Source organism: Cydia amplana, chromosome Z, assembly GCF_948474715.1.
Source record: "Cydia amplana chromosome Z, ilCydAmpl1.1, whole genome shotgun sequence".
NCBI classification, from domain to species: Eukaryota; Metazoa; Arthropoda; class Insecta; order Lepidoptera; family Tortricidae; genus Cydia; species Cydia amplana.
This window is the reverse complement of record NC_086096.1, coordinates 18,395,902-18,408,076: the sequence shown is the minus strand read 5'-3', so window position 1 is coordinate 18,408,076 and position 12,175 is coordinate 18,395,902. Positions and strand designations below refer to the sequence as shown.

Here is a 12,175-nt window from a genome sequence, read left to right as displayed (position 1 = left end):
TTAAGGAGATTGCGTCAGCAGTAGGCTCGCCTACTCCAACCGCTTCTCGCGCGACTCGCTGATCAATGAGCCTATATATAGTGTACACACCAATGACGACAAGTAGCACAACTGACTGCGGCTAGTGCTCGATGGGGGACATCCTGAACCCATTATCGTACCCTGCTACCGCCTCCACGATCCGACCACTCACTCGACATATTTGTCGTTAAGCGCACGCATCCTACCAGTCAACTCCCTATTGATTTGTAATTCCGATATATCGGTTGCAGGCGCCGCGTGCGTAATGGAGAAGGCAGAAACCGTACATTTGCAGCCGATAGCCGAGCCAACCAAGTAAGTCTAATAATGTTAGCACTCGATCTCTAGTTTATTTCAGGGTAATCTTCCTAGGTTAAAGAATAATCGCATGGGTAAGAAATCACTAAGCAATAAGCATCAACCTAATATTTACTTATAGTATACAGGGTGGAAAGATAAGTCGGGCCCTGGAGGGAAACTACCTTAAATCCTTAAGCTGGCTCATTTTACTTAAAGGAGACATTCCTTTATTTTTAAAAAGAAACAAAACTGCATTCAAAGATTTTCTAAAACTCGCTTGCCTCGCCCGGGACTCGAACCGACTAAAAATTCTTAAAAATAAAAACTCGCAATTTTATTCTACTAGTCGATACAGTTAATGTTAATGATAACATTTCTCCAAGAAACATTAGGTCTTACACTCGTCTGTCGTACAAAATATCCATAAAATCTAATATTTAGTACTCAAGATTTTTTTAGACCAGCCAAATTGAAGAAAAAAAGAAAAATACTTTGAATGCAGTTTTGTTTCTTTTTAAAAATAAAGGAATGTCTCCTTTAAGTAAAATGAGCCAACTTAAGGATTTAAGGTAGTTTCCCTCCAGGGCCCGACTTATCTTTCCACCCTGTATACTTAAGGACAAGCCCATCGGAAACGTGAAGATATTTAATTTATTACTTCACATACTCGTACCGTCATCATCTCGATCTTGCCATCTAATAATGTACATGCCACGTAGGTAGGTACACCTACTACTATGTGTACACAGCTCATAATTTTTGTTTTACATATCCATATCCAGTTTTATTATCAATTAAACGAGTAGCCGTATGTTACAAGACAAATTGTAACAAAATGGCGCCCGTGTGTACATTTTTATGATAATAGTTTTTGCCCGCGACTTCGTCTGCGTGGAATTAGTGACAGCAGCTAAAGTAAGTATAGCGCATCGATAATGCGTAAATCTTACCTCAATTAACAGGCAATCTAATATTTAAAAAATTGGCGTTTTGAACACATATGACATATTAAATCACTACACTACACTTTTCGTCGGGTAGGTAGTTGCACAAGTCTCTGTTTTGACATTTTGCTGGTACATCAGTTACCCGCGACCACGACCGGTGAAACCTGTGTCGAAATGTCGGTAAATAAAGGTACCTGATAAAATAAATTCACGATAGACCGGTCTGTAATAAATGTGATTTAATATGTAACAGGCAATTCATTCATTATTTCAATTCCACCCCCCGTTTCACCCTCTTAAGGGATGATTTCCGACATAAAAAAAAACTATCGTATGTCCTTCCGAGGGACTCAAACTATCTCTATGCCAAATTTCAACTAAATCGGTCCAGCGGTTTAAGCGTTAATAATATTAGTATAGATTAAGTAAACAACTGTACAAACAGCTTTAAAAATGTAGTCAAGCAGTTACTTCGGCTGGAGTGGCAAAGATTTAGGGTACCTTTCAAACAATTGCCGGCACGCACTGGATTTGTAATTTTGTTAATGGTGTTCATACCTACATATCATATTTTATTTTATCAACTTGATATGAACTACCTACAATAAAATGTATTGCATCATACCTTAATCTGTCTAACTAAGCCATACCATCGATTTGAAACAGTCTTCAAATTTTAGGTATCTCCCTTAAAACATCAAATTCTATTAAAACGGGCAAGCTCATGTAACAATATATATAGCTGGTCAACTAAATCTTGTCAGTGAATAAGTTTTTGGCAAAAATTTGATTTTTGGTACAAGCTTTTATCGCTAACTGTACTTTTCTTACGACAGACAACTAATATTCATCGAGACAATTCTAAAAACCCCTAACACAATTAGGTTGCGTTGTTTCATCACAGAGTTCCTATGGCCACCAACTGTCTCCATCATCAGATCAGTTCGACAGTACCATATTATTGTATTGTCATCAGAACTACATACAGCTGCCAATTTTCATGACGCTACGATCCTTGGAAGATGGTTAAATTAGTTGATTCCACCTTAGATTCCATTACATAGATAGTTACATACAGGTCGACCTTATAAAAGCTTGTTAAAAAAGGCACGAAATTCAAATTTTCTATGAGACAATATCCCTTCGCGCCTACATTTTTCAAATTTGCCGCCTTTTTCTACTGACAAGATCTGCTTGACCATCTATACTTAGACGCGGCATTTACCTACTCCACAAATAGCAAAGACGATCTGTTGGTCTGCCCTATTCCGATCTCAATGCCTGTGTCTATAATCTAACTACCTACCAGCGGTCGTTCTTTCGAATTCATATCTGGCTCGATACCGCTTTGTACCGTATTATTTAATGCAGCGCCATACTTGGCTAAGAAATTCTAGTTAATCGCTGGGATGTTCCAAAAAACAATCATACTGAATGTAAAACCTGCGTCCTTATTTCCAGAGATGGCGCTCCCGCCAGTTTTGCCGACGACGAGGACTATGATCCGCACGAGCACCGACAAGTGGACAGGCCCACAAAGTAAGTTTGGTTATGCAAAAAATAGTACATTACTGCAGACGCCGGGAAAGAAGGGCTTGCCGGGTGAGTAGGTATAGACGGCCGACCGTAGGGAGGCCGGATAGTGATACGAAGTCGGCAAGACCTTTTCACGGCTAGGCATGTACAGTGTTTTTCTCAAACATATGCAATGAAATAAAAAAAATCACCACTCAAAAAAACAAATTATAAATATCAACCACAAATAGCTACACGACAAAAGTTTTTTAATTTTCCTTCCAATCCTTTTGATAATGACTTTTTTTTTACGTAAGTCGTCCGTATTTCGCGTGTGTAGTGTTCGAATAGACCCTATTAGGGCCATTATACACAACCTGATAATAAGAATCTTAATTTCAATAAATAAAATAAATGCAGAGGATTTTAAATATTGTCTATGGTCTCTGGTGACTTACGTATAGACAAGATTTTAAATTTATTCATTAACACATTGAATCATACAGATTCGTAAGTATTCTTAATATCAGTACGTTCGTGTATAACAGGCGTTAACACGGATATTTTGGTCCGATAACCATTCATTCACTAAAAATATTAAAAAAAAATATAATTCGGCTGTTTAGCCTGTTCATGGACACAGACCCCATGTTTACATTAGAATTAAAAAAAAATTACTTCCCGGCCTAGGCCTTCAATTTCGTATGAAACTCCTTTACAGTTCTCTGGAGTTGCTCCGCCCTAAACGTGATACTTCGAAGCCTGATATAACGCCCGGAGCGACGACATTTCATTGCATGTTTGAGAAAATATTCTTAGAGTCTGTGCGGAAAGAAAAGAGTCGTGGATTGTATGGGGCTCAATACTTTACACGACTCTTCTCTTTCCGCACAGACTCTACCTAATAATATTAACATGGCCAAAATATGTAAGATGAGATGAGTAACAGTAAATTCGTTATGATAGGAGATGAAGGAAATTGAAAGTGACATTGACCACATCAAGTCTGCAGCGTAACGTTGCAACAGTAATTCTGCTGTAGTAGCCATCCGAATGTCATATCACTACCCGATGAGTAAAGGATGACTCACGTTAGACCGGGCCGCGTCCGGGCCGGAGATACCGGCGCTTCATTTTCTATGGAAAGCATCACGTGATCACCTGTCATTATCATAGAAAAGTGAGCGCCGGAAGCTCCGGCCCGGACCCGGCCAGGTCTAACGTGAGTCATCCATAACGACCATAACTCTACCTATTGTCAATTGCATTGATATTGGGGCATTATAAACATTTTAAAAGTCCAAACTGGTAGGAGTTAGGGTTCATTTAGACGGCGCGCGAACGCGTATACGATTTTAGTTACATTGCGGACCATTGAGGTTACAACAATTCAGCCGGCCGATCAAATGACGCAATGTAATGATACTCGCATGCGAGTTCTCGCACCGTCTAAATGAGCCCTAAAGGCAAAAATCTTAAAATAAGTAATCGTCGTCTCAATAGAAGGGTTGGAGTGGAAAGGGAAGGAAAATAAAGAGGGAGAGAAACTCTATACTCACACTCTTCTTTACCCGCGGGAATGCATGATTATTATTTAATATAGAGTACGTCCTAGCTAACATTGTCCTGACTTTAACGTGACTAAGTAATAGTTAACGTCATATATTCATAGTAATTTGACGTTTATAGGGACACTTGCGCCCTTTTATCGAAAAGGAATATTTTCTTAATAAATAAAATTTAAGTAGAGACTGTGCGGAAAAAGAAGAGTCGTGGAATGTATGGGACTCGCTCCATTCCACGACTCTTCTCTTTCCGAACAGATCTCCAGAAACCTCCCACCTCGCACAGCTAAACTGTGGAATGAACTGTCGCCTGCGGTATTTCCGGACCGATACGACCTTCAAACCTTCAAGAAAAGAGCGTACTCCCATCTTAAAGGCCCGCAATGCACTTACAACCCCTCTGGTGTTGCGGGTGTCCATGGGCGGCGGTAATCGCTTACCATCAGGTAATCCGTCTGCTCGTTGGCCTCCTATATCATAAAAAAAGGCTCTACTTAAATTTTATTCGTTCAAAATAATTTTCGTGAATCTGTTTCCCTCATGAAGAATCTGAACTCCTGTTCATATTTCAGAAGTACGCAATAGTTATTTTCGATACAAGTGCGAAAAAGAGGAAATTCGAAACGAGTGGCGATAAATTAAAACACGACCGAAGGGAGTGTTTTAAATCGACACGAGATGCGAATTACCTATTCGCACGTGTATCGAACAACGTTTTACAGTACATATGGCACTTTAAAGTTTCGACATACGCACGAAAAGTGCTATTTTACGCACTAGTGCGGAAAAGTACATATGTACTGTAAATCATATTTTAAAGTGAGTTTCATATTGCAGTGATTTCGAAACGCTCGTTCACCTGCTGAAGTGCAGCTTGGGCACGGGCATCCTCGCCATGCCGCAGGCGTTCGCGCGCTCCGGCCTCGTCACCGGCATCATCTCCACCGTCATCGTCGGCGCGCTCTGCACTTACTGTTTACATGTTCTGGTTTGTACAAGTACAAATACCTATCTGATGATTCGGTAGTGAGCGTTAAATTGGCTATTCGCGGGTTTAACTAGTGGTTCGCCCCGAAAAGAGACATTTAGATATCGGTCCCTAACTCGTTGAGCGCTAGCCTTATAAAAACTTTAAAATTTGAATATCGTTCGACGTTATGGATAATTTAAAAAATCGAATACATAATTGGTAATCGATAGCATTGTTAAGACGATACTTATTTGAAACTGGTTGTTGCAGGAGTAAGGTGTCAGTTGTAAATTTCTAGTTTTAGTAAATAACTATAGCTTTAAAGTATAGTTTAGTGTAAATTAATTTAATTCAAATATAATATAATGGGTTGATACCTAAATAATTTATTTATGTATGTATTTATTATCAAAGGACATAAAAGCTTTTTATTACTTGTTCTGGTAAATAGTGCGAATACGAATATCAATGTCATAGGTATCCGAGCTTTTGTCTGGACTTAATAATAGTTTCTTGAATGTAAGGTAACTGTCCTAGCTCTGCATGCTAATGCTCAATAGATGATACACTGTTGTCACCTCTATTGACAATAACATGTGCCGGGACATCGCTCTAGCGTGAGTAACAGAAGATCGTAGGAGTAGTAAAAACCGATGTCCAATTGTCTATACTAACTAAGTTTGTGTGTGTGTGCAGGTGCGTTCCCAGTACGACCTGTGCAAGCGTCTGCGGGTGCCGCTGCTGACATACCCGGAGTCTATGGCGGCGGCGCTATCGCGCGGGCCGCCCGCGCTGCGCGTGCTGGCGCGCCCTTCGGCGCTCGCTGTCGACATATTCCTCGTTGTCTACCAGCTTGGAATCTGCTGCGTCTATATTGTCTTCATTGCGGAAAATATTAAAGCGGTATTTACAAGTTATGTTCATATAATATACTTGCCACTGATGTTTATAACCAATTATTTAATGCTCGACGCCTAGGTATGGCGTCACAACACCACATTAGCGACCAATTGGCATAAATATATATTATTAAATAGGTAATATGAGCCAGAGAGCGTCGGGTATGGGGCCCTAAAAAGGACAGGCTGTCTAAATTGACTAATGACTTATTTCTGAAACGTAATCAAAGTTTATTACTCGTATTGATAGTGGAATTTGTCATCACTAATTTTGAAAAGTGCTCAGTGTGCCTGTACAACAATAGCCTGATTCGTTGAGCTTCAGATAAACATATTTTCATTCTTACACGCCATTCATTCATTGAGACTTTGTCGATTATAAATAGGTTGAATTTTCAGTGAGGACAATATACTGTAATCGGTGATTAGGTGAGATTTTTTATGAGAATGCTATTTTATTCGTTGAACTTCGATCAATTCTAATATGTCAGATATACATTGAATCCGTAAGATGTACTTCCTGTTCGTGCCTAATATACCTACGGAGGGAATGAATATGCTCCATAAGCGGCCATTTAAAGCGAGGTCATCGCATTGCAGGCACTTTAAGTGGGCGCCTTCTCGCCGCCGATTAGGTCACGCCGTGCCCTTTGCATCATTAATGCGTCCATATTCATCAGCAGTTCAACTGTCGGCATACACATGACCAATGACGTTTCTATTGATTTCAGATGGTGGACGATTACTATGTGATGGATGTGAAACTCCACATGGTTATTATCCTGGGACCACTGATCGCATTCAACTGTATCCCCAATTTGAAGATTCTGGCGCCATTCTCAACACTCGCAAATTTAATCACTTTCGTCGGCCTCGGTATTGTGCTGTACTTCTTACTAGGAACTGAGAAGAAATCACAAACGCCTTTGGACCTGTGGGGCTCGTTTAAGACTTACCCTTTGTTTTTCGGGACTATTCTATTTGCGCTTACTGCTGTGGGGGTTGTAAGTATTAATACTAATTAACAAATCATTATAGCTATGCGATGGACTCTGGTGTACATAGGTATACCTACTGCTTTAATTGCTCGGCAACTTTTTTAATAGCTAATGCGTAATAACTACTGCACATAACTCTCCTGCCAGGAAGGCAGAATCTATAACCATATCCCAACATATCTTGATTTACAAATAGGTAGAGGATGTGAGTAGGGTAACTTAAATTTGTAAATAATGTAATACAATAACAATATAATTTACGAGATTCTATCATAGGTACAAGATGATAGATTCACTTTGCTTCTTTTTTTGTGTACAAGCGAAAAAGTCTTTTGCTATAACAAAAACGCATTGCCAAAAAAATATTGTCAAGTTTACAATACTTACGTTCTTGTATACTGTACTCGTTTACTGATTTAATTGTGGCTTGGTTTATTATAAGCCGTTTTATGTTAATATAGTTCGATCTAAGTTGAGTTTTGGAATTCCTCGTGGTTCGACAATCGAATTACATACGTGGAATTTTAGACTTCTTCGGAGTTCAATAGTCGAACTAAGTGCATGGAATATAAAAATCCGTATAGTCATAATGTCGGTCGGACAGAGAGGAATTAAAATTCCTTCTCTCCGGATATGTCGGACAAGACTGTCGGACCACGCGGCAATCTAGGGAGGGATTATGTAGTTAGTAGGCTAGGCGATGGTTCGTGTAGTGTGGGTAAACAATAAACTGAGTCATTGTGGTCGGCAGGTGATCGCATTGGAGAACAACATGAAGACGCCCAAGTCTTTCGGGAAGCCGTTCGGCGTGCTCAACGTGGGCATGACGTTTATCGTGCTGCTTTACATCGCTGTCGGCGCCATCGGCTACGTGTTCTGCGTCGAGAAGTGCAGCGACTCCGTCACGCTCGATCTCCCTCCAAACTCATGGTGGGTATTTCAGTACCTACTAGCCAGCTATTTCTTTATAGTACGCAGATGTATTATAATTTATCGTTTCTTGGCAATGTATAGAAATGTTATTGTATCAGCGCTGGCGTCTTAATGCTACCCGGCGAGCCGCGAGTGTGTCCCACGACATAAACGAGGTCTAGCTTACGTACGCTTTTTGGTCCTTCGTATACTATCATACACCTATGCTATATGTATAAAGAAAAGGAAATCAGGTAGGTAAATAGTAAAAGCAGTGGCTTTCTATTATATTATACAATCTGAGGTCTGATAAAGATTATGGTGCCTTCAGAAAACTCCGAGACAAAAGTAATTTTGAAAATGGAAAATATCTTTGAAAATGTATTACTTACGCAAACACTTCTGCAACGCTTACCAAGTTTTGCTAGAGTAGGTATAGAGTTTGGTAGATATGTGTAATGTCCGTAATTTCCTAAATAATTTTGACAACTGCTCCTTAATAAGTTAAGACATTTTTACGGCAACTAACTAGGCGGCTCTATATTAGATTTACCTACCTCAAAACGAACATGCCACGCTTCCACATTCCTTTACTTAGGTACCTAAGCCGAACTCGTGTAGGTAGGTAGGTACTTAGATAATGGTCATGGTTGCAAGATCATCTGTGTATGCACTGTATGCAATTGTTTTTTTTATATGTATTTATTGGTATAATACGTGCATTTATGTACATTGAAGGTATTGGCTTTTTTACGTACAGTAGGTACACTAGCTATCGGGTTATCTGTGACATTTTAAAATAGACGATTGAAATTTGGATAGGTCATATAATATGTCAAATTTATACCTAAATATTAATTAAGACTTACCTCACAAACTTCTATTTTCTTTAAAGCAGTCGCCATTGGTACATTAGCTAACACAATGGAAAATCGGTAAGTTAATTATAGTCGATGTTGTTGTAGTTATACGTTACCTCGCTGTGTTCGCCGGTGAAAGCTACATAAACAAACCTTACTGAAACACTTAATGCGGAAACATCTGTACAAAAGGGGCAACACAAATGTACTTATACCAATATATGTCGTAAGATGTCGTAAAATAGCTAATAAGAAACAATAATTGTGTATTTATACGCAAAATTGTCGACAGTCTGCTTTTTGCACATGGTTATAATCATTCATATTTGGTTTAATTTTCTTAACAGAGACAACACTCTAAAAATTTAAGAAAGACACTATACCGCTTTTCCTAAATATATCTGTTAAATCACAAGTACCTGCGTCATTGCACTTTGCAGTTAAGTAGGCCAATCATGCCAAATTGTAAATAATTTATGGATTGTTGTGCCGACTGAATTATCGTTAAGGATTCTTAAACTGAGTAAAGGACAGACCAAGTCTACTTCAAAATGTAACTAAACTTTAATCAGTAATTTGACGAAGGACCATAGATTTACGAAAACTATATTTACAGGGTTGCGACGAGCGTGAAAGCGATGTTCTCGGTGGCCATTTTCATTAGCTACGGGCTGCAGTGTTACGTGCCGGTGGACGTGGTGTGGAGCGGCTACCTGCGCCCGCGCCTTCTACAGTCCCACGCGTCGAAACCCAAGCTTGTCGCGTCTGAATACGCCCTCCGGATCGCACTGTGCCTTCTCACGTGTAAGTAAATCCAGTTCGAAAGTTACTAGATCCATTCTTTACCCTTGCAGAAAAATGTTTCAACGATGTTTCGTTTTACTGAAACGCATTTTTCCATAAACTTTTGAAAGCAATGAAGATTACGAGTAGGTATAATATTTTCTTGGGAATAAAGTTCTGTTAATCAAAGGTAAACCTTGCAGAATAATCAGTTACTTACCGAAATATTAATAATATTCGGCTGTTAAAATTTTGTTTTATACGATTTACTTTAAGAAGGATTTTAATATGCATACATACATTCATTCTATCTTGGGACTTTATAAAAATCGGTTTTGAAACTATAAAAACATTAAAAAAAAAAAAACATACAACCGAATTGATAACCTCCTCGTTTGAGTTTGGATTTTGGAAGACCGAAAGGATTAAACAGTCTCACTTCATGACTGAGTACTAGCTTAATAATGCCTTATAGACTGTTCAGTAGTTAATTTCTATGTGAAGATATTGATATGGTTTTTTCCAATATAACACTTGTACCATGCACAATAGTAGGTACCTACTAGTACTTATAATCATCATCGGCCCTTATGATGCCAACATTGCCCATGTTGTTTGTACAGTCGTGTTCGCGGTGTCAATCCCCCGACTCGGGTTGTTCATCTCGCTGTTTGGTGCGCTGTGTTTATCGGCGCTGGGCATCTGCTTCCCGGCGCTGATGGAAATGTGCTTGTCGTGGGCGGACGCGGCCGCCACGGGCGGCGGTCGCCTTCGCCGCCTCAAAGATTGGCTGCTGTTTATCTTCGGCATCGTTGGCCTGGTCGTCGGCACCGCCACGGCGCTGCTTGCCATTGTGGAATCCTTCTAGACCCCGCTCTCACAGGCAAACTAGAAAGTGCCTATGCTTGCATTTGCCAGAACACACTTGTGCAAATAGTGACACTGCTGACAGCTAGCTTTTATTGTAGATACCGTAGGATTAAGATATAAACGTTATAATTATTATGTAAGTATAGCAATAATTACTGTGATTCACCAGATTACTGATGTCTATAATGTTGACAATGATATTAGGTACCTACCTACCTACTTACAACTTTTCCAGTTAAGTATACAAATCTTAGGAACCAAAGAATGAAAAAATACCTACTAAGTATTTTTATTTACTTATTAAGTATTTTTATATATAAACTACAACGTTATAGATACTTACCTACCTATAATAAAATTGCTTTAAGAGTCACAAAAACTTTCAGCCGTCGCCATGCAATCGAAGTTATTACTCGCAAATCTTCACTCACTCTGATTTGTTTGTATTGCAATTTTAGCTACTAAAACTATGACTAGACCATTAGACATAGACATACTAAGTATGTGTCGTAGTTTATATAATGTTAATTCCAAGATTCATAAGAGCGTTACTTTGATTGTACCTATGGCGTCGGCTACTACTTAACTTGTGAGTCTTAAGTTTCTCGAAGGCATCGTATATCTGGTAAATGAGAGTTTCTTGACCGATAGTGATTCGCACACAACACTTGAGCAATATCGATGTTCTAACTTACCGGAAAGAAATAAGTGTGCGATCTCTTCATTTGACTAGAAAAAAATTGTATACCGAACTTGTGATCGATCTTATTCTTGGTGCAACCCGTGCAACCTCATGTTGAATTGCTTCCATATGGGCATATGGGTGCAAAGGTTCATCTCCTGCTCGCAACTTGGAGTCACATCGTCCCAACCGAATGAGCCGCGCCCCGAATCATGCATGGGATGCTGACAAGCTCTGGAATAAAATAGAGTTTGTTGCGCCTTTACCCCAGCAAGCTAATAAGATAAAACAAACTCCGTACGTCCGTTATTCGTAGCCAATCTTTGGGGGCACTATAATAAGTAGATATTATACATAACATAATAAGGGGTCGTCCCGTCGGCAGCACTACGCATAACCATTACGGCTTGCGGTGGCTAACAACCTCCTATTTACCAGATGTTAGATGCAGAAATGCAAAACTCGTAATAATAATAAAGCATTTTATTTTAACTGTGTCGGTTGCACACGTAATTATTAACTATTTTTTATTTGTTCATGTTACCTATTGTTCCTATTAGTATGCATGTGTTGGATAGTTTATGGTGTATTACTTTTCTGTGGGTGTGCGAGCACTGAAGTATTTTCTTAAATACCTATTTGTTTTTATAAAATTTTACCTATACCTAAGCTAAGATAAGGACGGTTTCATTTTCCCAAGGAGACAAGCTTATTTTTGACAGCATGCATGTAAAATCAAGCTAGGTGGCGAAGTTATTGAACCATAAAGTACCTAATTAATTAGGGCAAAAGGTCTTTAATGGCTGCAATTCGATGAAGTTAATGTCAATAATGAATTTGTCTTCTCTTTCCT

General features: G+C 39.2%; 1 protein-coding gene and 1 long non-coding RNA gene across 2 annotated transcripts in view; both read left to right on the top strand.

The window, feature by feature from the left end:
* Positions 1 to 12,175, top strand: part of LOC134660854 (uncharacterized) — an 848,341-nt gene that overhangs the window by 593,313 nt on the left and 242,853 nt on the right. The window lies entirely within an intron of this gene.
* On the top strand, positions 53 to 10,847 carry LOC134661722 (proton-coupled amino acid transporter-like protein CG1139). Its single transcript, XM_063517899.1, has 8 exons — positions 53 to 336; positions 2,730 to 2,807; positions 5,186 to 5,336; positions 6,015 to 6,221; positions 6,949 to 7,221; positions 7,967 to 8,145; positions 9,604 to 9,791; positions 10,394 to 10,847. The coding sequence occupies exons 1-8, from the start codon at positions 287 to 289 to the stop codon at positions 10,636 to 10,638; spliced, it is 1,371 nt and encodes a 456-aa protein (XP_063373969.1). The 5' UTR covers positions 53 to 286; the 3' UTR covers positions 10,639 to 10,847.